The 26,907-nt window shown below is 53.8% G+C and overlaps 7 protein-coding genes across 7 annotated transcripts; 4 read left to right on the plus strand and 3 right to left on the minus strand.

Moving 5' to 3' along the window:
- Positions 1-716: 716 nt before the first annotated feature.
- J4E86_006052 (uncharacterized protein) lies at positions 717-3,893 on the minus strand (the record flags this gene model as incomplete). Its single annotated transcript, XM_051446583.1, has 4 exons — positions 717-2,561; positions 2,617-2,792; positions 2,843-3,320; positions 3,366-3,893. The coding sequence occupies 4 exons, from the start codon at positions 3,891-3,893 to the stop codon at positions 717-719; spliced, it is 3,027 nt and encodes a 1,008-aa protein (XP_051302158.1).
- Positions 3,894-5,335: 1,442 nt separating this feature from the next.
- On the plus strand, positions 5,336-7,714 carry J4E86_006053 (uncharacterized protein; the record flags this gene model as incomplete). Its single annotated transcript, XM_051446584.1, has 2 exons — positions 5,336-5,366; positions 5,394-7,714. 2 exons carry the CDS (start codon positions 5,336-5,338, stop codon positions 7,712-7,714), a joined length of 2,352 nt encoding a protein of 783 aa, XP_051302159.1.
- Positions 7,715-7,764: 50 nt separating this feature from the next.
- On the minus strand, positions 7,765-8,276 carry J4E86_006054 (uncharacterized protein; the record flags this gene model as incomplete). The annotated part of the gene is made up of 2 exons (XM_051446585.1): positions 7,765-8,096; positions 8,150-8,276. The coding sequence occupies 2 exons, from the start codon at positions 8,274-8,276 to the stop codon at positions 7,765-7,767; spliced, it is 459 nt and encodes a 152-aa protein (XP_051302160.1).
- A 956-nt stretch (positions 8,277-9,232) lies between these two features.
- Positions 9,233-10,618, plus strand: J4E86_006055 (uncharacterized protein; the record flags this gene model as incomplete). The annotated part of the gene is made up of 1 exon (XM_051446586.1): positions 9,233-10,618. One exon carries the CDS (start codon positions 9,233-9,235, stop codon positions 10,616-10,618), a length of 1,386 nt encoding a protein of 461 aa, XP_051302161.1.
- A 1,880-nt stretch (positions 10,619-12,498) lies between these two features.
- Positions 12,499-15,655, minus strand: J4E86_006056 (uncharacterized protein; the record flags this gene model as incomplete). Its single annotated transcript, XM_051446587.1, has 5 exons — positions 12,499-13,922; positions 13,969-14,146; positions 14,196-14,453; positions 14,503-15,054; positions 15,107-15,655. The coding sequence occupies 5 exons, from the start codon at positions 15,653-15,655 to the stop codon at positions 12,499-12,501; spliced, it is 2,961 nt and encodes a 986-aa protein (XP_051302162.1).
- A 1,764-nt stretch (positions 15,656-17,419) lies between these two features.
- Positions 17,420-20,189, plus strand: J4E86_006057 (uncharacterized protein; the record flags this gene model as incomplete). Its single annotated transcript, XM_051446588.1, has 2 exons — positions 17,420-17,666; positions 17,716-20,189. The coding sequence occupies 2 exons, from the start codon at positions 17,420-17,422 to the stop codon at positions 20,187-20,189; spliced, it is 2,721 nt and encodes a 906-aa protein (XP_051302163.1).
- Positions 20,190-25,671: 5,482 nt separating this feature from the next.
- On the plus strand, positions 25,672-26,802 carry J4E86_006058 (uncharacterized protein; the record flags this gene model as incomplete). The annotated part of the gene is made up of 2 exons (XM_051446589.1): positions 25,672-26,478; positions 26,578-26,802. 2 exons carry the CDS (start codon positions 25,672-25,674, stop codon positions 26,800-26,802), a joined length of 1,032 nt encoding a protein of 343 aa, XP_051302164.1.
- Positions 26,803-26,907: the final 105 nt, after the last annotated feature.

Here is a 26,907-nt window from a genome sequence, read left to right on the forward strand (position 1 = left end):
ACTGCGGGCAGACGGGCCAATGCAGGTAGGTATTGTCAAACTGTCGACGGCAATCTTGGAGACAGCATGAACGATGGGTTTTAAGATGGACCAAAATACATAATGGTTGAGGTAGGGTATATGGGTGTTACTGGCGTGGACATATGCTGCGGCATCTGGTTTCACATGTGGATGACATAATCACTTGGCGTCAGCGGGCCTGATCGGTGATGACGAAATGCGTCGCGCAATCTACTACATACGTACAGTCCTCCTCTGACAATTGCATCATACTTGGGATGCTGCATGCCTCAACCTTCAAAGTACAATCAAGTCATAGCAAGCGTACAGTCGGCGTCTGATGCGACCCGAAAGCTGTCATCGCCTGATGGCACTACCAATCAACAGCCATATCACGTCTCGCTAGCTTGTGATGACAAAACGCTGCGTGTCCGGAAGCTGACCCAACTCGTGCGCCTATCGATCTTCTTGACCACACAGGCGACTTTGGTCAAGGCGCTCGACAATGCGCAGACAATACGACATCCCGACCGTAGCGGCCCTGGAAACTACTGCATCATTTTGCTTAGGTTGCCTATACGAGTGACTTCCGGTGCGGATGTAGCTGTCGGCACAGCTGTGACGTATGGCAGCTCGTGATATGCTATGCACGGATCCTCGGATGATGAGTATGAGAACTCAAAGGTTCGTCAGCGCGCGAATAGATAGTCGATCCTTCATATTTCGATATCAGGATACCACTTCTTTACCCATTGGTCAAGAACCTTGGGTCCTACCGGCTTAGTCAGGAACTCGTCTGCGCCAGCATCGTCTGCGGCCTTGCGATCATTCGAAGAGTCCTGACCAGTGACGATGAACAAGACACTCCGTTCATACCCATGCTGCTTCTCCAATCGCCGGATCTGTCGTGTTGCATCGATACCGTCGCATACCGGCATCTGAAGATCCATGAGGATAAGTCCGACTGGTTGGACGGGCAGATTTTGTCGTAGCAGTGGGTCGTACTTCGGTAGAAGAGCTTCGGAAAAGATATTGACTGCCTGCTGCCCATCCTTTGCACTCCGAAACGGGATACCACGACGACTGCAGTACATCTCCAATAGACGAAGATTGACAGCGTTGTCATCAACAAGGAGTGTCAAGGGTTTGCTCGATGTTGAGATATCCTTCGCGGACGGTGGAGGTTTGGTTTGGATGCGCAAGGTCCGCACTGACTGGACTAGTTCATTCTGAAGCTTGGCGGGAAAGATTGAACCTCGCTCGGATGGGAGTTTGGGGCGCTCGTTCAAGTCGGGCGCAGGATCTTGATTGACTGGTTCGATGACGACCCCGCCAGTCGCACACAGCCCCGTCTCCGGAGAAGCGGCGCGGAATTCGGCAGAGATTGCATCCGCGTGCTTCAACGCTTGTCCAAATGTTTCCGACAAGAATGGTCCTTGAACGTATACAACATTTCCCTGTCGCCGAACGCGCTCCGTATGGAAGTCGAGAAAGCATGCGCATTCTGGAACGAGACATATAGCAACTTGGTCGGCATCGATGTTCGATGTGTGTCGGTAGAGCTCCGCCAGATTCGGTGTATAGTCGACGACTACGAAAGCGCCCTTCGATGTGCTTGACGATGTCCAGCCAGCACTTAAAAGATACTGGGTGAAGTAGTTGCCGAGAGACGACGTTGCTGATTTGGACGTCAGGTGATGGAAGCTTTGCGGAAGCTCATTGAACCTATCCTTCACTGCACGAGACGCAGGTAATGAGCTTGCGCAGACGGGCTCATTGAACATCGCTCTGATATGCGAGCCTACACCATGGGGCGAAGTGACCATTGTGATCTCGCCACCTAAGAGCGTCGCCGCTTTGCTCGCCAACGTCAAACCCAAAGTAGACTCGGTACCACTGAGATCTATCTGTTCGTGTGCGTCAAACACGCGATCGTAATTCCCTTTGGGTGTCTTACGCCCACTGTGTTCGACATCGACGACGAGAGACTGGCAACCCTCCGTGACTGACAGAGTCACTGCTACCATACCGCCAGCGGCATTTTGAGCAGCATTGACCATGAGCGGCTGGATGCAATCCAGGAATACTCGCTTGTCGATAGCAATCAAGTCGCAGCTTGGTGGTAGATGATGTTGTATTATAATCGAGGGTCGCGTGGATAGGTCGTCCGATAGTCCTAGTAGGGTTTCCTTCAGCAAAGCATCTTCAATCTCAGAGACTGTATGCATGGTGAGAACGCGTTCTGCCTGTGCAATGTCTGCCCACTGATTCAACTTGATGAGGCTGTTCACCGTTGAGATCAGCTCTCTTGCCGAAGTCTTGATGGTCTTGATATAAGTGTATGGGTCCAATTGCTCGATGTCTGGGCTGGCAGTGGGTGACGAGGCAGCCGTCGAAGGGACCACGTTTCGAGATTTCAGCTCCTCAGTCAGAAGCTCAACAGAGCCAAGAATGCCATGTATAGGAGTTCGAAGCTGATGCGTAATGCCGCGAAGGAACGTTTCCTTAGCGCTGAGCGCCTCCTGAAGTGCGCGGCCTTGCCAATACCGACATAGTATTGTCTAAATGTCACAGAGTATCAGCAAGAGCCCCCAGAACGAATCTACCATTGCTTACCGCACACATATGTACGAACCAAGAATCCATATCATCAAAGACCATCTTGAAGTCGTTACTGGCTACTACGAGAAACATTGCCGCACGCTGACTGGTACATTGTGCCGCGATGGCCCGTACAGGCCGGGGCGCAGTCATATCCAAATGATTGAGATTCTCGATGGCGTAATCAAAGTCTGCGAGAGTTAGCGTACGCATCACGCTCGTACCATTCACAATCACCTACAAGCGGTATCTTCCCAGAGGCCCTGCTCCAATTCCGATGTGCGAAAGCTCGTACCACCAGGAAGGGTTATGTGGCTGTCCGTGGTCTGATAAATGCTCACTCGCGTATTGAGATAAACATCCTCGAGCATTCTGGGGATCACTTCCTCCATGTTGTGGTGGTTGTCGCACTGCTGCTGAGCTTCGGAGAGCAGTTCCAGCATCCGCCTACGTTCCTTCTGACGGCGAGCTCTTGCACTGTGCACTATGTCCATAACAATCCAATCAGCCAGCCTTGCAAGAGACTGTTGTACTAATGGCGAGAGAGGCTCTTGTGGGGAATTAGAAGCGACACAAAGGGAGCCAAAAGCCACGTGCTCTCCGAATTCAGTATCAAATCTCAACGGTACACCGGCATACGCACGCAAACCGCCCTGCTCGACATGCGGTGACTTCTCGAAGCGCCAATCTTTGGCCATGTTCTGCAGCGCAAAGACAGTCTATAGCTGTTAGTAGTGACCCTGGCAGCAATGATTAACACTTACACCTGGTGGTTGATTGATGGTGTGGGCGCAAGTGCTCTCGCGACGGGGTAATATCGCAAGAGGGAGGTTCACAGTGACCATGCGAGTATAAGTGCTGTGGTTGAGAAGACCAGCAATAACAAACTCCCATCCTACTGTCTCATGCGCGAGATGGACCTTCTCTTGCAGGCGAGACATCAACTCTACATCTTCAAGGGCCCCGCGAGTATAGTAGTAGAGCAACGTCAACCTTAGCCTCTCGTTCCGCGTCAAGACTGGGAAGAGATAGCGATCCGCAGAGCACTGAGGTGGACATAGTGTTTTGGCAGGTATTGGTGCTGGCGTCCAGATGTCGTCATCGTTGGGATACACAGACGTGACTTGTTCCGCAATCCATGGCTCAAGGGGTTTGTCGGCATTCTCAAGATCAAGTATTGGCGCGGTGGTGGTCGGGCGCTCGGACGATGCCGGCGCAGCATGCCTCGATGCGAGGACGGCCGCATCTGCCTTCGGGAAGAAGGCAACGCGCTGGCCGCCCATGGGATGCATCGAGACTTCTGTATGTCGAATTACTGCCCTGCATTGAAAGCAGAGGTCGCGCAGAGTGTTATGCGGAGGTGTGATACACTGCGGGAGCTAAGGGCTGTCAGAGGGGCGCGCCGGGTGTAACGTTCCAGACTGGTCCAGATGCTCGATCGTGAGGATTGTGGCGACCGCGAAGGATTAGAACTGCGGCGACGATCGCGACAACCGATAGTACCTCAAGAAGAACTGGTATGACGAGGATGAGTTGTTTGCATCTGTTTGTCGTGTTCAGCTCGGAAAACTGCTAGTCGCAATGTATCCCGGCCTGGCGCCTTCCTCCGGGCCGAAGCAATCGATCGATGAGATGCCTTAGCTGCATTTTCAGAATTCGTTGCCAGACTGTTTGCTCAGCACACAAGCAGACGCCTTTGGACTGTCGCTGCTTGGAAACGCGCTGCGATCGGTTGAGCATAGTGGAAGTGGCAAAGCTCGTGAAGAAAGCATGGGAGGCGGGGCGACAGCGCTTCCGACGCGTCCTATTGGCTGCGATCTGGCCCACTAATTTCCCAAACCTTACGTCCTCCGGCAGATGTCTACTTCATTTCTTCACAACGCCGCGCCTCGTCTTTTCACCTTTGAACTGCCGTTTTGAGGAGCCAAGATGTCACTTCTGAATCGCCAGGGCCCCTCCATCATGGCGGACCAGGTCGTTATAGCCTAACGGACATTGCGGCCGAGATGTCAAGCGCCTATGTCGGACGCCATCCAAGACAACTCCCTAGACCCGGATATCAGCTTCTGGGCCATGCCAACCTCGAGCAACGGTCTCCATGAACCCTTGGAAGGCTCCATAAGCCTTGAATGCACACCATAGGCTAGTCTTCGTCTGCTCGGACATGGCCAGCTATCCATCCTGTACATGGCACCTCAAGGTTGACAACATGGTAAGGAACAGGACGCGGGGCGTGGTAGTGTCGCGAGTCGAATATTATGGACACTGGAACCAGTGTTTGTCTTCACATTGCCCAAGGTAGTATGTGCGGACATCGCCACCTTTTCTCTGTATCTACTATCAAGCACCCCATGATGTTCTCATAGCCGTTGTCCAGGGGTCCATGCCCCCAGTATCCTCGACTACATGGCCTCATTCATGCTCGCTATGTTGGGAAACAGAAGCAGGTATTTACTTTCACTTTCACTTCACTGCGCACATACCACCACCATGCACTCGTCGGTCGCTATGCCTGCTCTTATTGTTGAGCCTGGAACAATAGGCTTCACCTCATCCACTGCGACCTCTTACAGCTCATCGCAACTTGCAACTCCGCCTAGATTCACGCAAATACCTCGCCCCTCGTTTCTCCATTTCTCTTCGCCCAATACTACACGCGAAAGGCTCACTACAGAAACAACCAGCAGCTCATCTCAGCGACCTTTCCACAACTCTCCACCTCCGAAGCGCTACCATGTCGTCTCAACTGAACGACTCGTCTTTCAGTACGGATCCCGCCTCTGCCTAGCCAGATGCAACAAACTGTCCCAAGCCTGGCTTCATTCCGAAACCGCTTCGCGCAAGGAAGAGATTCTACGACCGCAGTCTGACTGCGGGGATGCGCCCACCCGACACAAACATGACAACCGATGCTCCAAGTGTGGAAGCCACCACAGAGCGTGTATGGACCGAGGAAACCCAAAACCTCCGCGTGGAAGCTACCAAGCTGCTGGTTGCCAAACTCTTTAGGTTCAGGAAGCTCAGTTCACCTAACGCCGCGATCATGCAACGCGAGCCCGAGGTCTTCGCTAAGCAATGGGAGTTCGACATCTGGACCCGATCGATGCAAAGCTCTGATGGAAAGAAGTATGACGATGAGGTCAGATCAACCTTGCGACTCCTCACCAAGTGCGACAAGAAGTGGTCCGAGGCTTGGCCAGTCGATGATGGAAGCTATTGGACAGGTGAAGAATGGTTTGTTTGGGAGATGGACAGATTGAACTACGACATGCTGGAGAACGAGAGCATCGTATCTGGGCAGCATTCTGCAGACGCTCCAGCCAGCCTCAGCTACGTATGTACTCAATCCGACTCCGCCACCCAAGCCACCGAAGCCATACTCATTACGGACAACCACCAAGAAGGCCTCTCACCAGAGGCACAGCTGCGCAAAGACAACCGTCGAGGCTTCCAAAGCCATATCCGTGGCATCTGCGAGTTACTGAGATCCCCGAATCATACGCCGAACCTGAACGTCGTCGCGCTTGCATCATCTTGGGAGACCGAAATCTGGACTTCGTCGCTCGAGCACGAAGACTGCAACACTTCATACAACGAGGATATAGATGAGGCACTGGAAGACTTGGATGATTGGAGAACGTACTGGAATTCGTCTGAAGGCGACCCTGAGGGCAGTCGAACCGGTCGGCAGCTCTTCCTTGATCACGTCCAACAGCTTCAGGCGCACACTGCTGCGCTTAATGGGCAGACTGAATCGACGACAGGAGTCAAAGCATTGACGGAGCCCTCACATCCCCACGAAAATGGTGAAGATGTTTGCTCCCCCATTGAGACCGACGATAGTGATGGTGGCGTCGACGTTGGCTCAGACGAGAAGTCTGAGGATGACCAGACTGAAACGCAGTACATTTCTAAAGACACCTCTGAAGACCATGGCCTTGATTCGAATACCGCCGACGAGCTCTGGGATCTTGCTGGGGGTAACGAAGAGCTATCAGATGATTCTGCAGACGACGCTGGAGAAGACGACGCTGAGATTATATCGCCTCGCTCGCCACAACCTTATGAAAGCGATGATGAGGATGAAAGCGAAAACACCAAAGATGGTGTCAGTTCTCATCGTAGCTCCTCTGTCCCAACATCTCCGATAGCATCGGCTTTCGCTTTCACCTTTAAGCCTTCTCAAAGCAGCGTCGCTGTACCTACCATCCCGTCCGGCTTCGACCCAGAAAACTGGACCGGAGCATTCGATTTCACGGCACCCCGAGGCGGCGACATGGCCGTCAATAGGTCTCTTTCGGCTGGTGATGGTGTCGCCAGTCAAATTTCAGAGGTTCAAGACCCCAAAAACCCTGAGCAAATTGATGAGGTTGCCGCCGACAATAGCCTGGAGCCTACTACTTCTTCTCCCGTTGACGACCACGTAGTCGCCAGGATCAGTCAAGAGCACGCAGTGCAGGAGGCCCCCCTGGCCGCTCCAAAGGAGCATGAGACGAAAAGGCCACAAAAGGCCGTCTCAGAAGACTGCTCTGGTAGGATCAGAGAGCTGACTGCCGCCATCAATGCATGCGAGGCCGAGTGGCTGAACGCAAATGCAGGCAATTCCGCTTTTGTTGAGCTCGCTGGAATTCTCGATGGCATTGGTGCCAAAATCACCAAAAAGCACGATTTCTCTAGCCCTTCGGCATTGAGCAAGATTGAGGCGCTGTTCGCGAAATGGCAAACATTTGTCAACACTATGAAAGCCTTTATCGCCATCAAAGAGTACTTCAATCCCGAAAACGATTTTCGCTTCAATCGAGTTGTCAACCTATATCGCTCAGACGTCGAAATGATCCCAGCGTACGAAACCTTCAGTCGCTTACCGGGCGCTCAAGAGTACTGGCTTGGTGAGGCAAACAAGCGACGAGAAAGCAGAGATGATAATCTGAAGAACATCAACAATGAGATTGCAAAGATGTTTGGTCTTCGCCAAGCCTACCGCCACGAGCTTGAGATGCTGAACGGGCAAATAGACCACAAGGCGTTCAAGGAGTTTGGCAAGATGACCCTGAACATGGTTCACGAACGCATCTTGGAGGTGAATGAGGCTTTAGGCCTGCAGGACTTGTAGATGCCTTCCGAAGTCCCTAATTCGTTATCTAGATATACCTAGTATACCAATCAAGTCTCAAACCACTCCAACTCATCCTCTTTCCCAAACACCGCTCTATAAACCCTGTCCCCATCCTCCTTTACCACCTCTTCCGTATGTATACTATGCAAACTGTACTCCCTCTCATCAAGACTACTTCCGTCTGTCCCATCCTTGGCAGACCCAAAGATGCGAATGTGAATGTTTCCGTTGTCTAAAGCGGGTAGTTTGACTTTGCCGAAGAGATGCAGACCGTATGCTGTTACGGCTACGCGAACGGACTCGAGGTCGTCGGCGCTGAAGGATGTAAGGTCGCTGTCGGAGAGGTGGGAGACGGCGCGGAAGTATTCGGGTTCGTGCTCTAGAGGGGTTGTTAGAGGGATGAGGGGAGTCGATGGGACAAAGTGGGTTTACTGTCATGGTCGCGTCGTAGTTTGAGGAGTTCGCTTTTCACGGTGTCGAGGATGGAGGTGAATGCCTCGAGGGATGCTTGCTGGGGCGCGTGCGATGCGCTCAGGTCGACGGTGTCTTCTGTTGCCATTGTGGGTGCTGTGACTGTAGGTTATGCAGTAGATAAGTTATGTGTTAATAGGTGTGAAGGGTTAGCAAACGATCTGGTATGCTACGACTCTATATGCTGTCTATAGATTGTGCCATGTGCCATGACGTGGACAGATCAAGGATGCGATATTGGATGAGGCGTGTCGCGTCTCAGCGAGTGGGCACCGAGCGCGCCTAGCCTGGAAAACCGGGCAGTTGATGGAGGAAACTTGGTCTCGCGGCTTGCAAAGCTTGGGAAGCACCGAGAGCCCGGACAAGACAACTACACATGCTGATGGTCTGTAGTTTGAACAATCGCGAGACGTGTAGGACTCGAAAGCGTGTGGTAAGCGCCAGAGTGCTAGACAGTCGATAGCTCGTGGACCCTGCCCAGGTGGACCCAGGGTAGCTTAGATGACTAATCACGCACTAGCGCACCTCCGCAGCTTCCCCGCTTTGTTGTTCAGCAATCTGGGACAGACTACCATCCAACGTGATTATGCGTCGGAAAGCAGTCGTCTAGTGATCCGTCCTTCCATGTCTCACGGCCACCTTGAGCAATTGACCAGGTAGATGCAGTAACGGGAACATAATACGTGCGATGCGACAAAAGCCCGAGAGAAGCAGAAGTAATGCATGCTCTGGAGGTATGGAGCGCAATAGACGCATGAGTACAATGATTTCCTAGAGGTACACACATGAACACATTTGGAAGTCCATCGTTGCTTGTAGTTGAGAAGTCCCTACGCCGTAGGTCTCATTTCCCTTTCCATCGGAAAAACCCCTTCTGCAAGAAGCGAGGGCAAATCGGCCCATGGCATTCTGCGCTTACCTGCATGGCTACATTGAGTACCAGTCACTCTGGCGTCTAAGGCGTGTAAACGCGCCCTTCGCGAGACATCCATAAGTTTGTCCGCGTCTGCCCTCCTGTTACGACTCTAAGATAACAGCATCAAGATGTCTACTACTACCATCACAGAAGACCGCATCGAGCTCACGAGCTTTCATGAGACTCCACAACCCCCATCAAGCAAGACCTTCACTCCAACTCCCAGACCGTCGTCTTTGAGTCACATCCATGACGAAACACCAGACAACGCAGCCTACTCCGTCACCGCAGTACCAGACGGCGGATACGGATGGATAGTAGTCGCAGGCTCCTCAACAACAAGTTTCTGCAACAACGCCATCATCAACTGCTGGGGCGTCTTACAAGCCGCGTTGCTCGATTCAACGCTGAAAGACGTCCCTCCATCTACACTCTCCTACGTCGGTTCCCTGGGACTTGCAGGCGGCGCTTTGTACGGACTTGGAGCTGTCCGTCTCATGAGGTTGATAGGCGGCCGAGCAACAATCATCCTTGGTGTCTTCCTCATGGGCTTGGGGTTGATCGGAGCAAGCTTCTGCACGTCCAATCTCCCCGGTCTCTTCGGCACGTACAGCGTCATCGGCGGCATTGGGATGTCGCTCAACTGGACGGTCTGCAACACAGTCCCCGTGCAGTACTTCAGCGCTCGTCTCGGTCTCGCAAACGGTCTTATCAAGCTGGGCGGCGGAGTAGGCGGCTGCGTCATGGCGGTTGCATTGAACGCCCTGTACGAAAAAGTCGGGATCGAGTGGACGTTCCGCATACAAGGCCTGCTTACCTGGGCTATTGGTCTTCCGGCTGCGTGGATGGTCAAGGATCGTGTGCCGCTGAGGAACATACCCTTTGTCGACCTCTCCATGTTCCGATCTCTTACCTTCATCGCTACGTTCGTCGCCAGCGCTATTGGTGTCTTTGCGCTGTTCGTCCCGCCGTACTATCTACCATTGTTTGCGCAGTCGATTGGTCTCAGCTCTAGTACTGGTGCTGCGCTCGTCGCTGCTTTCAACGCCTGCAATGCCATCGGCCGTTTCATTGCAGGTCCATTGTGCGACAAGTTTGGACCACTCAACACCTTCGTCATCGTCATGGTGCTCAACGCCGCAAGCATGCTTGCGATCTGGCCAGTCTCAAACACCCTCGGTCCACTCGTACTCTTCGCAATCCTGAACGGTGTTGCAAACGGCGCGTACTTTACCACCCAGCCAACGGTCGTCGCTGGTATCTTTGGCCCCGGACGAGCTGCGGTAGCTATGAGTATGTCAGTCACTGGTTGGAGCGTGGGGTATCTGATGGGCGCACCAATCGCTGGTTACTTGTTAGAGGCCGCTGGCGGTAGACGAGACGTCGCTTCGGGTCAGAACATTGATGTTTATCGCCCTGCCATCTTCTATGCTGGTGGGACGGCGACTGTGTCTGCATTGTGCGTTCTTATTGCGCGGCTCACGGTGACGGGAAGATTGCGCAAAAGGGTCTGAGTGCCATGTACTGGGTGAACGGAAGAGTAGCGGTAACTCGTTGCAATCTTGCACATAGACCTTACCTATAGAATTTAATGAAATCTATGTCGTCCTGCAAGGTACCCTCACATACGCAATGACCGTATGCACATCCCCCACGTCCATCCTCTCGCTCTCCTCTCTACTCACAAGATTCTTCAATCCGATCTCCTCTCGTCCCTTCTCTTCGAACCCCAGTCTCGCATACAACTCCCTCGCCTTATTTTCCTCCCCTGTCTCCAGATAAACAACCACACTCCTCAGATCAGCCATATCAAGTACGTGCCGTATGAGCCGCGCAGCTAAACCCTGTCCCCGATGCCCTGGATGCGTCGCCAAATTTTCAAGAAGAAAATGCGGAGCGCCTTGTACTATACGTTCGCGTAGAACGCGAACTCGCATTGTGAATTGGGCGATGAGAGCGGTGTTGCAAGATGCGGGGAGAGAGTTGAGGTATATCTCTTCATCAAACGCTTCTCTTTCTTTTCTCTCTTCCTTTTCCTGACCCGTCTCCTCTAATTTTCGTATGTTCTTGCTTTCCAACTTTTCTCCTTTGGAAGGGGGAGGAGGAACAGTCCACTGCGCGACACTGACAACATTCCCACTTTTCTCCTCACGCGCAACCATAAACAGCACACGTTTCTCTGCTATCTGCTGCGCGATGCGAGGCGTCATTGCCTTGGCCAGGTCACGTGGTTCCACGTTGCCGAATTGGAGGCGCGAGAAGGGGGATTGCCATGATAGTGCGAAGAGGGAGGATATCGCCGAAGCGTCTGAGGGGAGCGCGTTTGAGATTGTGTAGGAAGGAGGCATTGGGAGAGATTGTGCTGGGTGTGAATACTGATGTTAAGATGGGGTTTCGTGGGTGAGGTAATGGATGCACCTCATACAAGAAAAAAGCTGAACAGGTCTGCAGACTACATCAAGTCAAAAGCGTGCAAAGTAGGTGACGCGACGTTCACGTAGACTGCAGGGTGTTCAGGCTTTTTCTAGGTTGGCGTGGATGGTAAGATGTTCGGCGTGCCAAGATATCGGTCGGTGCTCGGAGTAGGAGCGGAGTTCGAGATTTACTCCAACGGTTTGGGTAGGAACGACCTCGAGAAGACAGGATGTGACGATGAACGGAAGTCAGGAGCCGCATACGTTAGGGTATTTTGCAGAACTTGAATGAATCGTATTTAAACACCTACACCCCCTCAACACAACAATCTAAAGTTACCAACAACGACTTAGTCCTACACCGAAGACCAAGACGCAAAAAGTCGAAGGACAAAAAAGTTCAAATTCTCAAGAAACTGAAAGCATTCATTACATCATTCAATCATACCACAACCCAAGCCCACCCACCCTATAGTCTTCAAGTCGAAGAAAGTAAGAGAGAAAAAAGATGAGCCGGCACCGCCTACGAAGCAGCTAAAGAAAACCGGAAGCTCGTGGTATAGATAAAACATGTCTTTCAGAGTATAACAAGGCGCAGCACGAGATCACGCTCGTCTGTTGTGGGGAAGAACAAACGCACGTAGAACAGAACCAGCTGATTTCCTCCAACCAGCTCTGAATCCCGCAAATGTGTGTTAGGGTAGGATGTTGCGATGGTGCCGTTCGTTCGGTCGGTAGAAGAGAGAAGAGCAAAAAAGAGGTATTTGTGAAGCCAGCCTCCCTCCACATACAGACACAAACCCAAATTTCGCCGGGGCAAGAAGGGTATGTTTGCCCCTAGGATATATCATGGAACGGGAAGAGAGAGAGTAAAAGAGCAAGCGGTGTATGCCGAGCACGCCGTGGAGAAACGCCTGAATCAATGCCCCAAATGGTGTAGTAGCGCCCCGTGATGCCGAAAAGCAGTGTAATAACAGAATTTACCGTTGGCAGAACAGTTCAATCTCGCCGAGGCCGCCGCCGGGGTTGAGATTGCTTTGCTGCTCTTTCCAGTTCTCAAACGCCTCTTGTACGTCGTCATCGCATTGAATGCTGACGTATGTGTTGTCGCTGTCCAGGTACTTTAGCTTGACTTGGCCGGAGCCAAGTGAGACGGATGTCGATCGCTGGAGCTTGGCATCGATGCGATCTTTGAGCGACTGGTAGCTGATGTTGGTGCTGACGACCAGAACCATGGAGCTTCCGGCTGATGGGCAGTGCACCTTGACTTTAAGTTGTGTCGGTATGCTTGAGTCTTGGCCAAGCGGTGGCGACATGTTTCGTGAGTCCATAGACGCTGGCGTTAAAGTGCCCTGGCTTCGCTCAAACGATGATGCGGGCGTCATTGTACGTATTGGGTAGTTCGGATCGCGGCGCATGGCATTGTTGTGGTACTCGTTGTTCGCGTTGGCCAACTCCGCGGCGGTTCGTTGCTGTATCAAGCGGTCTCTTTGGATCGCTGGTGACTGGGTTGCAGCGCGTGGCGGTGGGTTGTTGGGCGAGTTACTGTTACTTCGGTTGACAATCGCGGCGTTGTAGGCGTAGTGGGTAGGGAAAGGTGGCACATCTGGTACTGGCTGTGACGGCGGCGCTCTTCGTGTTTGTCCTTGGAGATGTGAGTTGATGTCAGGGCTACTAGCTGCCCGCAATCTACCTTGCTGTGAAAGAGTGGAATTGGCCGGTAGTGACGGGCGTTGCATCGCACGGCCTTGGGGATGTTGAACGTTCTCGCCCCTGGATCCGTGGCGCGACTGAGCGGGAGCAGTGTGGCGGTTATTCTCATCGTGAGAATAGCCGTTTGGTGGAGCTTGGCGGGGGAAGGGGAATGTGCCGTTCGACGACGAGCTTGTGCGGGCATTGGAGTGTGTTGACATGGGAGTTTGCATTGGTGTTTCTGCCGTAGGTGAGAAGTAAGATTCATTGTTGGAGGCATTCTGTATCTGCTGGGTGCGCAGGGTTAGTGCTGGCTGACCGTTGTAGCCCATAGGAAAACGTGGAGGCGGTACCCTTGAGTCTCCATCTGGAGGGCCGCTTTCACCAGTCGTCGACCGCGAACGTAACGAGGGCGTGGAACTGTTTTGTCTGTAGGGATAGCCTGTAACGGGATCAATGTCCTCGTCGCCATCCTCATCGTCGTCTTCCTGGTAGGGGTTTTCGAGCACTTGGTCGCGCATGTACGCGAACTGGGTATCTGATGGCTTGGAGGCTGTGGTGCTGGCACTGGTGCGCGCCTGGTCCTTCCACACGCGGCGCTGGGTATCGACCTGCATGGCCCACTTTTTCATGGTTTCCTCGGAGGTGAATTTGATGATGAAGTTTTCGATTCCAGGGTCGCCCTTCCAGAAGATCTGACATGTGTAGGAGCCTGAATGGTTAGTGGGTATAGATTGAGTGGAGGAGGTAGAGCGTACCTGGCTTCTGTAGGGAGATGGTCTCTGTGACGTTTTGCATGAAGATGCGGCCCTTGAGCTGTAGCTTGGGCTTTCCGTCTTTGGTGACCAGGGTTCGGGTTGACATTTTGTTCTTTGGCTTGTTGACGTTGATCTCTTTGCAGCAGAGGAGTATCATTTCGAAGAGGTAAATCTTGTACTGTGGGGAATTAGTGATGTACAGAGGGTTGATCGGTGGTTGTGCCTACCTCGCGCTCTTCGTTCTTGGAAGTCATGCTCTCGCCTTTCAGCACCGTGTACTGGCCGTGCAGAAGCAGGTCTCCGAAACCTTCAATCCGGTGGCCCTTCCAGTCCTCTACAAGCGTCTTGAGCTCCTCAACCGCCTCGACGCGTTCTTCGCGGGCAATCGCGTCGTTGGTGCCTGCGAGTACGGAGGATGCTGCTTCGATGCCCTTGGAAATGTCTTCGCGTCGTCCTTCGTCAAGGTCGCCCTTGTCGCGCAATTGCTGCATTGTGTTAGAGATGGGATTCTGGGCTAGGTTTTGGGGATCATACCTGAAGTAGGAGGGGGTATTTGGTGAGTCGTTGGAAAGGCTTCAGCAGGAAAGATGCGAGGAGTGTCGGCGATTCCACCATTTGTCGCATTTCTGGCGGTCCGCCCGTCTCCTTCAGCTTGTCGAATTCGCGCATGGCGATCTGCTCGCACTTCTTCTGGTTCGCGATATACGGCTCGTAGACCTTGAAGGCATCCTTGTACAGCACGAAAAGGTTTCCCCAATTTTGCTCGTCCGGGTGCTGTGCATTGGTCTGCTCGACGCGGATGAGGAAGCGGCGCTGGAAGTCGAGGAGGGCGTTGAGGTTGAGGAAGATGTCGTGGACCTGGTCGCCGCTGATGACGCCCTTTTCTTCGACCAGCTTCTTGAACTCCTGCAGCAGCTCCAAGTGCTGCACGTAGGTGCGCTCCGTCTTGACCAGCTCGTCGATAATGTGCTCGCGCTGGGTGCGCTTGGTGACGACGCCGCCGACATTCTCGAGGGTCTCAGCAACGCCAGCGATCTTGCCCTGGGCGACGAGCTCGTCGAGGACTTTGTTGACCACGTTGGTGACCTGGGGATCTGTTAGCGTGGGCCTACCCCACAGTCTCGTCGTGCGGGCTCACCTTCACAAAACCAGTTGTGTCGTCACCGTACAGGTCGCCGAGGATGAAGCAGCTCTCCTGGGGGATGCCCAGCTCGGCGACGCAGCTCTGGATGAACTTGTAGCAGGCCATCTTCTCGTTCTTCTTGAGGCTCTTCTCGTCCTGCTTGGAGCTGGGGATGCTCAGCAGCGTGCGGGGCCCCAGGGCGTTGTACAGCTCCATCAGCGGGTAGCCGCGGCGGAAGGTGCGCCAGAGCAGCGTGACGGGGTCGGCATCGTCGTCGGCCTTGCCCTCCTCCTCGGCGATCCAGCGGTCGAAGCCCGGGATGAAGCGCAGGCGCATCTGCAGCGTCAGGCAGCGCTGGAACAGCGAGGTGTCCTTGTCGGCCCGCTTGTTGAGGACATTGTCGCTGGCTTCGACGGGCCCGCCATTGACGGGCGTGGAGGACGTGGGAAAGGCGGGCGGGGGGTGGAAGAGGGTGCTGCTGCTGGTGGCCTGGGTGCTCTGCGTGTCGCGCGCGCTGCTGTGCGAGTAGCTCGAGTAGGTGCTCTGGAAGCTCTGGTGCGACATGAGGGCAGGCGGCCCGGTCGAGGTCATCCGGGCGTGTGCAGTGTGCTGTGAGGGCGACTTGGGGGGTGGATGGGAGACGGCAAAGGTGGTATGGGCTCTCACCAGACCCGAGTGAAACGATAGTCCGCCCTCCATGCTGCTTTCATCGATCTCCTTGCGCTCGCGCTAGCACCTAGGCGGTCAGGGTCGCTGCTGCTAACTGAACAGGGCGGCGATGTGGAGCGTGCGGCGACAGGAGCAAAATCACCGCCGGCCTGCATTCGGGTCGCGATAATCTCTGTTTGCTGTAGATGGGCGATAATCGTGTAATCTCGCAGGACGTCTCGCATGAGGTGTCGGGCGGCGCACGCCTAAAGGGGTTCACGGCTCGTCGTTTCACCCGCCCATGTAGGCGTTGCAGCCGGCACGTGACTGCGACTACAAAACTCAATACACGCCCGTCACTGGCATCTGCTGGCCGTCCCAGGCAGGCTGGCAGCTGGCCGTTGGGCGCTGCTTGTGCCAACGTCGCTGTTTGCAGCACGGCTCGGTGACACCCCACAGCCATGCGGCGCGTCGCCGTTCCACTCATTTCCAGTGCCAGTCCTTTGATCACGACCGAGTCTGCGATATATGACGGCTGACTCACAGCGGCGCCTCGCTCATGACTTGCGATGACTTGCCAGGTTAGCAATGTGAATGCACGCGCGTGCCTATCACATCATCTCCAGCATCTGCCGCCTGCCGTTCGTCATGTCGGCACAGGCGCTGCCTTGGGCCGCGATCGCCCCTCTGCCTGCCCGTCGTGGACCCATTTCTCCAGCCTTGCTAGCCCCAAGTACACCACGCGGCTCATGCGAGTATTGCTAGAGAGCGGCAGTCGAGCGGTGTGAGAAAGCAATTCCCATTCTTTGGCCATGAGGTTGCCGGGAAGGCCATGGGAGGCTGGATACGCGCCCGTTCTCACATGCCGTCCGACGGGCACACAGTATTGGTCCACCTCAGGCGAACGCGAGAGCAGGTGATGTTCCCGATCGGCGCTTGAACGCCCGCAGCTACCTGGGCGATATAATAAAAGCTCCAAGACAACCGTCAGATATCCACGTGAAGTTGTCACATCTGTCAGGCATCCTCAAACAGTCTTGACTACCCGCGTCCCAACAGTAAAATTCAAACAGGCGATTGCGCAACCGTTGACTAATCGCTGCTTCACGTAGACGGCACACCTTCACATGAAAGCAACGACATCGGGGAATTGTTGCATTTCTTCTAGCCCGCATCCTTCAACTTCTAGTGCATCAGACCGTTAAGCGGGCATCTAGCGTCCCTCTCCTGGTGTGTCTCAGATGCAGCGACTTGGCCGCACGAGTAGTAGTCCGCATGCCCTAGGCAGCTCGGCTAGCGGCAGATCTGGAGTGAATGGGCGCGGGTGCACGGGCGTGTGTCGCGGGAAGCCATGACATGCTGCACCTGGGCATCTCGAGGCTCTGCGAAAGTGGGAGAGCCATCGCGAAGTTGACATTTCCATCCTTGACTTGACCTCACCCCGCCGTGATAATCCGAACGCGCATCGCACCCCGTACTCGCCACCCGTCGCTTTCCGCATCGCCAGTACCCTGATTACCAAGAGCGCCAGGCAGCACCAGCCCGACACCCTGCCAGCGCATGTTGAGACAGCATAACACAATCCTCTCGCCGCAGTCCAGCGCGCTGCAAACGGCCGCAGCATCACTTTTCAGCTAGCGACCTTTGTCTCCACTCACCCACATCCTCGCGTGCACCACCATGGCAGGCCCTCTAGGCAACCCCAACGCCCAATTTTCTGGCCCGCCCTACATGCATCCTTTCCGCCCCGCCTCTGCCATGAGCGCAAACCGCTTCGACGAAGGCTACTCCGAGGACACGAGGAGCCAGAATGAGGGCGACATGGCTATGCGCAGCGACGTGCGCTTGACCGACGCCGAGATGGACGCCGACTCGCCGTTTGCCCTGCCCGACTGGGTCATGAACCTGAGCGAGAACGAACGAAGTGGTAAGTACATACCACGATAGCATGCGCGTCTGCGCTAACATCACATAAGAATTCGCATATGCCATACTACGCTCGCTGCGGACCTCCTCGATAGCCGGCATCGTCGAGAAGCTCAACCCACTCCTGCATCTCGACCCTGTCATGTACCTTCCGCCCGAGATCACCTTCCAGATCCTCTCATATCTCAACCCCGAGACGCTGTTACGCGCGTCGACACTATCCCGCTCGTGGAGAGAACGCGTGCTCGACAGCCCCTTATGGAAATTGCTTTTCAGGCTAGAGGGCTGGAACTCCAACTTCCCACAGGTGCGCGCATACGAGGAGGCGCAAAGACAGAAGCGCGCAGAGTTTAAGGAGAAGGAGCGGAAGACGCGACACAGAGCCGCCGAAGACACCGATTACGGTAAACCATCCCACAAGAAGCGCGTGCGAGAACGGCAGTTGTTTGGTGACGGGGCCGCGTTGGAAAATGGCACACAAAACATATCAGAGCCAATGGCCGTTAGTGGTTCTGCGGGCAACGCTTGGGGCGAACAACACGGTGCTGTAGAGGCTGATGACAGTCCATCCGTCAGGTCTGAGGATAAGATGGAGGGCATCTCCTTCCACGGTGCATCGCCTACAGCCTCGCCCACTGACGTGGCACGCCGAGAAAGAAGACAAGGCGCGGTCACCGAGGAGGCGTCACAGGCGAGCACCTCCGCGGAGAACAACGGGCCTCCCATACACCCCTCGCTCTTGCTCCCCGGCCCTGAAGCAAGGATCAACTGGCAATATCTGTACAAGCAAAAGAGGAGGTTAGAAGAAAACTGGAGCACCGGACGATATTCCAATTTCCAGCTACCACATCCCAACCACCCCGAGGAAGCTCATACCGAGTGCGTGTATACCATACAGTATTCTGGGAAGTTCCTGGTGAGCGGCAGCAGGGATAAGAGCATCAGGGTCTGGAACCTGGACACTCAGCGCCTTGTACACCCGCCACTCGTCGGCCACGCAGCGTCCGTGCTGTGCTTACAGTTCGACGAGCGCCCCGAACAAGACATTGTAGTCTCTGGTGGTAGCGACTGCAGGGTGATACTGTGGAAGTTTTCCACCGGACACATCATCAAGGAAATCGAGAAGGCGCATTCCGAGTCGGTCCTGAATCTCAGGTTCGACGATCGCTACCTAGTCACTTGCTCGAAAGACAAGACGATCAAAGTATGGAACCGGAAAGAGATGCTGCCAACGGACGATACCTACCCTTCATCGACCATGAAGTCGGGCGCTCGCTTCCCCTCTTACATTATCAACATGCAGGAACACGTCGAGAGTCAACACCTCCACTTCAAGCCCCTCCTTCCGTACAGCCTGATCATGACTTTGGAAGGACATGGCGCTGCAGTCAATGCCATACAGATACTCGATGGTCAGATCGTCTCGGCATCTGGAGATAGGAGTGTCAAGTGCTGGGACGTTCGCACTGGTGCATGCACGCGAACCTTCTCGGGCCATACAAAGGGTATTGCATGTGTTCAGTTCGACGGACGACGCATCGTTAGTGGCAGCTCGGACGAAAGTGTACGCATCTTCGACCGCGCAACAGGGGCTGAAGTGGCCTGCTTGAACGGCCACAGTAATCTTGTGCGCACCGTGCAAGCTCAATTCGGCGACCTTCCTGGCAACGAAGAGGAGCTTGAAGCCGAAGCGCGGTCGATTGATCAGAACTACTTCGCAGCACAGGCCAGTGGTCAGCTCACTGGTCAAAATCTCAGCAGAGAGCAGCGGCGCGCTCGTAACGCCGGTTCTCGTGACCCGTCAAAGGTATTCGCCTACGGGGCCAAACTACCACCAGGTGGCGGCGGTAGCAAGTGGGCGCGCATCGTCTCCGGCTCATACGACGAGACAGTCATCATCTGGAAGCGAGGCCCAGACGGAGCATGGGAGAAGTCGCAAACCCTCCTCCAAAACGACGCCGTCCGAGCAGCCGGCGGCCGCCCCCGAAGACCCGTCAACCACGCAGCCAACGCAAACCACCCTGCCCAACCCCCAAACCAACAAGCCAACCCCCAAACCGCCGCGCAACAGAACAACTTCCAGGCCCTCGCACAGCAAGCCCAAGCCCAAGCCCAAGCAGCCCAAACTCTCGCCCAACAAGCCCACGCCCTCCACGCAGCATCCCAAGCAATGCATGCCCCTGCCGCCAGCGCAGCCACCGCACCCGCGAACACAGCAGTCACCGCCAACCCAGCTCCCGCAGCGAATAACCCTCCCACCGCAAACGCCGCACCCGCACAACAAGGTGCCGCCGGCCCTGCAAACGCTGCACCTCACCACCACCATCACCATCATCACCACCAGCCTCACCCCCTCGCCGCGCCTCTCACCAACAACGGCACTAACTCGCGTGTGTTCAAGCTGCAGTTTGATGCCAGGAGGATTATCTGTTGTAGTCAGGATCCGACGATTGTGGGGTGGGACTTTGCGAATGGGGATCGGGATATTATGCTTGCTAGTCAGTTTTTTGGGGACTCTTATTAGGTGTAGGAGGGTGTTGGTGGTGCTGAGTGGTGGTTTTGGGGGGTATTGGGGTTGCTTGGGTGACGTTGGCGATGATTGTGGGGGTCATTTGTATGATGATTTATGTATATAGGGGCATGTTTGCATCGCATTGGGTGGTGGATTTGGTTTTTGGTGGGTTCGGTTTGCAGCGCCCTTTGACAGGTAAATGATATATCAGACCAACTATACTTGTTCAGTTTCCGAGAGTTCTGGCGGTACAGTGAGGGTATCTGATCGTTTCTTACCGTATGGTTGACTTCTCATCTAGCGACTTCTTTCATGTCCAGCTAACGCTATACTCGCACATGTGACATGCATGATGGATGGATGGTCACGCTGTGTCCTGAACCAATGATGACCTGAGTCCAATGCATGTGGCTGAAAGGTCTGATTGGTGCGGTGTACGCCGTAACGCCATGAAGTGGCTGTGCCTTTTGTAGGTCTCACCGGAATCTACTCGGGCCTCTGATCGCGTCCACGATTCTTTGACTCACCACTTTGGCTCTCAATTCATATTCTCAGAGCGCAAGCCGATTACGATGAGATCTTGAAAAAGTATAGCTAAAAGTCACCCTACCTACAGCTACCTAGGTATCGCGCAGCAACAATGACGTACTGGACACAATTCTGGAGGCAGTTCTTCAAGCTCAGCTCGCTTCCCTTCCACCTTGACCGATGGTTATTCGGGCTGCCTACTGGATGGCATTTCGGCTTTGGATTCTGGATCAGATGCACCGTTGACAGTCCAAGGGCCCCACCCTCTGCAATACTAGTACGTCCCACCAGGTCGTGACATGATTAGCGCTTAATTGTGTAGAACGACACCGAAGAGCATTACCGTCACATTCCCCTCGACAAAATCAAAGAGGAAGACTTTCGTCTGCTTCAACTCCTGCCAGGCAATCCTGGTGATCCGATCCGGATCAGTCTGATGGCAACGACATTGCATGACGCACCCGCATACGAGGCAATATCTTACGTCTGGGGAAGCGGTCTGGACCGCGCCGAGATCATTATCAACAACTCTCGATTCAACATCACCAAGAACCTTCACGACGCTTTCGCAGCTCTACGATATTCAGCGTCAGTACGAACGATGTGGGCCGATCAAGTGTGCGTCGATCAATCAAGCGTAACAGAAAGGAGCCATCAGGTTCAAAAGATGGGCATGATCTACGGAACTGCAAAAAGTGTTGTTGTTCATCTCGGTGTACCGACGGAGCGAACCGGAACAGACATGCAGCATTTGCAGTCTTTTTTACAACGTCACGTCCAAGGAGGACCCGCGCCCTGGTCACACATCGCGATACCCGACCTCGAGCGTAGCGTTTCCAACATCATCGGCCGACGATGGTTTGAACGAATATGGACCGTGCAAGAGGCAGTTCTGGCTCGGCATATCGTCTTGCAATGTGGCCAGTATCGGATCCAATGGACCGCTGACTTGCGTACATTAAGAGCTTTAGTCTTTCGCGTCAAGTCTGCGATCGTATCTCCGCTCTACAATCTGCATGAACGAGCTGCGAAAGAGCTCGATTGGATGCCGTTGCTCCATATTCTTGAATCTCAGATGAGACAAGCTGCGCGCAGAGAAGGTGTGGTGTTGCAGCGGAACCTTCTCGATGTGGCTTTTGACTTTCGACATCGACGCTGCGCTGACCCACGTGATAGGTACTTCGCTATCCTGTCTATCGTCGAGAATGAACAAGAGGTGTCGTTGGATTTCGTTGTCGATTATGACTTAAGCGGATGAGGTGTATGAGCGTTTTAGGGCTGCGGTTCAACAGCTCAGTAAGATAGAAGATGTTCCGCTGGCATGAACTTGCGAGGTGTGAGAGGCTCGCTGCTCGCCCTGCGTCACCGCAGTTCTAGTGGCGTGTCCTAAGTACAGGTGAGGAGAACCGTCATCGTCTAGACGAGATCGAAATACTGAGCCGCGATACCGGCTTTTCTGAGTGCTTCAACACTTGTCTCGATTGTTGGAAAGTGCTTCTTTCCATGGTCATGAGCTTGAAAGCCGGGGATAAGGAGTAGTTTATCCAGTCTAGGGTCTTTGAACTGTACTTCTCCTGTATGCTCATTCCATAAGGCGAATTGATGCATAATTCCTTGGTCGTCACGGTAATTGATTGGCCGTAAATGTTCTGGTAGAGGTCCCAATAGTGCCTCTCCAGCATTGACCCCGGACATGTATGACTGACCAACAAGTTGATAGGTATCGTCCCTAGTTTGACGAAGTAGAACGGTAGAATAGCAACCCAGAAGTACACAGACCATATCGCCCGGTCTGGCGGATAGTGGTGCGATGCCAACAGAACCTCCCTTTGTGACGAAGAAAGACCGGTTGTCACACGTCGCGCTGAGTATGGCTCCGTAACTGAACCAATCCTTTTGGGAGTCCACATCGCCGAACAGGAGGGACCCGGTTGCCAGTATAGTCTTGAAAGTCTGTATGACTGACTTGAAGTCTGGGAGTTGTTCGCGTTCCGGGATGCTGGTATGGCGGAATTCATCGGCACAAAGCGTACTACACACTGCAGACAGCTGAGATATCTCTAGGTCAATCGCATTAGTCGGGTTGGACATGACCATAATCCAAAGAGTCCTTAGCATGATTAGAAACGTTTCCCCGGTTTCACCGAAATGCATAGGTTGTACATTTTCTATTGTCGCAACAGCCACACCAGCGACACTCAATGTTCCTTCTTCTTTGCAGAATACGATCGACTCGAACCCAGCGCTTGCACTGCATGGACTCCGGGATATTGGTTTCGGTTTTAGATCAATAGACCAATCTGGAACCCATGTTGGCATGTGGGGAGCAGTATCCTGCATCTCACACTGGAGAAGTATGGACAGATCCATCGTGTGACTTATGAACTTTAGAGCAGCGTCTTGGTAGACAAGCTCTACATTGCGAGTATAATCTGGGAGAATGCCCATGGGCTTTTGACTTGGATGGAGCAGACTCAGTATGCCATATATTTTGTCCCGGGGGTCTGCGCATGCAACGTTGGCAAGCTTGATTCGCAAATGTTGGAAATAATATGGACGGGACTCGCAAATACTGGTCGCCAGAGCGATGCGGGAGAAGAAATCAGGGACCTGTTTTCCGAGTCGTATCGTTATCATCTCTCTGCCTTGCACAGAGAGGAACAGAATAGCGTTGCTAAACACATGCCAAGGCAGGACGAGTTTACCACAACGAATGATTGCTCGGGTCGCCAGCCAAATCTCTTGCCGAATCCAGAGACGTTTAAACCACTGTCGGTGGAGGAGATCGTTGATGGCATATGCTTCGTCATCTCGAAACTGGTAGTTTAGGAGATCAACTAGTATACGGGAAAATGGATTGTCGGCTGCCACCTTGGACGTGAACGAGTAATTTGTCCAATTCACATCGACCCTTGAACCAATAGCATTCGTCAGGTTGAAGGCATGAAAAGAATTGTCATCTTCGGGTCCAAGCCAGACTATCACTTGAGATGCTTTTCGGTAGATGTCGCTCATCAAAGTGACTTGATAGCTTCGTTCTTCCAAATCACTCTGATCAATGCAAATTGCATCTACCCATAATGTTCGGGATTCGTTCACTGCTCTGAGATGGCGTAGCGCGATCGCTAAGTTCTGCGTCACCGAAATGGTGTGTTCTCGGGTAGGACCGACAAGTATGGGGACAGAATGGGCTGGCGAACCCCAGACGTAGGATAGCGCTTCGTAGGTGGAAGTGCCATCCAAAAGCACTTGCTCCAGCTCCACGTGAAGGTCATCTGAAAAGTCGCCAGGATTGAGTCTCAGAAGCCTTGTGTGTTTGCCTGCTGCAGGGGGTGGGAGATCCGGATATCGGTATGGAAGCATGGTAAATTGAAAGCGAAAGAAGTAAGACTTCGGATGAACGTATTCGAGATGGGGGATGTGAGATTGTTGGGCCGGGGTGGCTAATGGACTCGAGTGTATTCTTGTAGCGGAGGCGGCGGGAGTGGTGAAGGACGGACCGGACCAGATGCTGAAGGCCTTAGGGTTTGTCGTTATCTTGGAGGGGTTGATCGTAAGTGAAATCGGACGGAATCACGGTGATGCTTCGCGCCCCAACTTAAGTCCAACGGGGGTGTGCCAATCGCTGCAGCGGTAGGCATCAGCAAACGCTGCGTTCCATGTCAGCTGCACTATATGCTGTGAGCGAATGGTAAAGAGAGCTCATGCACGGAACGTTGGGGTTGTGTTCGATTGGCTCTATGCCTGCGCGAACGCCTCACCGGAAATCCATGAGTCCAATGACGGGTGCAGCCGTATATCTACGCCTGCCCGAGATAACTATGCGATATTTGTAGTCATCCACCAGACTGTATGCAAGAGGACGAGATGGCGATCTTGAACAAGGCATAGACGAAAGCCTTGCCAGGCCCGGTTCGATAGAGCACCGGCCATCCCAGACGCAGCGTTAGCCCGAAATACCACGCCGCAGTACGGCAGTTCTAGCCTCGAATGGCGAGGTACAACCTTCCACATCAGATCGCGAAGTATCCCACGTTTTTTTGAAGCAAAACCGATGCCGATGCCTGAGCAGATCCTACACCTCGGTCAATACTCAGCAGACCTGGAGACGCTTGCGTCACTACTGAAACAGCCACACTTCTTGGCCCAGTTTGCAGAGTGTTGAAACGGCATATCGCTCACGTATATGGCAAGTAGTCAAGCGTTGTGGTGGTTGTGAAGATGAGGATGTCCGTGACGCGTCGAGATGCGCGTCATCGGAAATTGGCCTGAATGCCAAGCTCGATCGTCGGCGCTAAGTATCCCTGCTCATCGCGCCGGATGCTCGAGCAGCGGAAGCCGCGCCCCATCTTCAGCTGACAGCACTCAAGATGGACCCAGTCTACATGTCTCGTTTGCCCTGCACCGGTTTGACCTTACATTCACTGTAATTCTACGTACACCCTATCGCTACCGGGATATAATCTTCGCCATGCGCATCTAGCGAACCCCCAATCATCCCAGCACATCTACGAGAGCGAAGCCCACCATGGTTGTCAGGTCGGCTTCAGGAACTCTGGGCGGGGTGCCCATGAAGCATGTTTCTCTCGTGACAGTAAGCCAATCTTCGTCGCCCTCGTTGTATACGCAGAAGCTAATCCCTGCACAGCTTATATTCCAAAACTCTGCCCTCATCCTGGTACGATTGCCATCCACCGCGAAGCACTACCCCAACGCGATCGAAGAGCATACATAACATGCGGATACTGTGGAGAAGCAAGCGAGGAATGACAGTGGCTGACGCGACCCCAGGTTATGCATTACTCCAGGATAATGCCTCTGACTGGAGAGCAACGATACCACGCAAGCACAAGCGTCTTCTTGAATGAGGTCATCAAGCTTGCTATAAGCTTGACTATGGTACGGCGCTCGGGTTGAGAGGGATGAACTGCTTTTAGGCTCACGACCGTCCTAGGCATTACACGAGATGTCGGGCAATCTTCCTTCGAATACGACTATCCCCACACTGTTCCGTACCTTGACGACCGCGATCTTTACGAACGAAAGCTGGAAGCTTGCGATACCCGCCGTGCTATACACGATACAGAACTCTCTCCAATACATTGCTGTCAGTAACTTGGACGCCGCGACGTTTCAGGTCACATACCAGCTCAAGATCTTGACGACGGCTATCTTCAGCGTGTTGATGCTGGGTAGAACGCTCTCGGCGCGCAAGTGGCTGTCACTGTTGCTTCTCATCATCGGTGTATCCATCATACAAGTACCGCAAGCGACTGCGCCGTCACCACCACAAGCATCTGGTGCAAAGCCATGGACCAAGACGCTGGAGCAGCTGCACGACCTTGGTGAGAATGTCGCAGGGCGGCTAGGGAAACGGTCTGGGTCATACGAGGGCATACACGCGGACCGCGCAGCCCAGATACCCCACATGAATTACCGGGTTGGGCTTATGGCTGTCTTGATCTCCTGCGCGCTTTCAGGCTTGGCTGGGGTTACGTTTGAGAAGATCTTGAAGGACTCAACGAGCGCCAAGCAGACGCCGCTCTGGGTCCGCAACTGCCAGCTCTGTTTCTGGTCGCTCTTTCCATCGTTGTTCCTGGGCGTGATATGGAAGGATGGGGAGATCATAGCGAAGACCGGATTCTTCGTCGGCTACAACTGGGTGGTGTGGACAGCCATCGGTCTTCAAGCAGCTGGTGGCATTGTGGTTGCGCTCGTCATCAACTATGCCGATAATATCGCCAAGAACTTCGCCACATCGATTTCTATCTTGGTCAGTTGCATTGCAAGCGTTTACTTTTTTGACTTCAGGGTGACGCGATCAGTAAGTCTCTAGTGCCATAGTGAGGCTCATGATGCTGACCATCGGCAGTTCTTCCTAGGTACATGCGTCGTGCTGTTCGCGACCTATCTTTACACAAAGCCTGAGCGTGGCTCGCAATCGCTGCCAGTCAGGATTGCCGACTTCGAGAAGACTACGGTGGATCGCACAATCGATACCAACAAGCCGCGGAGGTCATCAGTGTATGAAGCTGCTCCAAAAGCAGCACCGGAATCGCCCTCTATAGAACGGCATTCTCACAAGCGAGATGCTTGAGCGATAGTAATATAGGGACCATGTGATCACAATGCGGACGAGGTGCACGCATAACTGACAGAGATCTACGCGCTCACTACCTTCCTTGATCGAAGTTTGCCGTCG

This window comes from Alternaria arbusti, assembly GCF_024043155.1.
Source record: "Alternaria arbusti strain BMP 1465 chromosome Unknown scaffold_7, whole genome shotgun sequence".
NCBI lineage: Eukaryota > Fungi > Ascomycota > Dothideomycetes > Pleosporales > Pleosporaceae > Alternaria > Alternaria arbusti.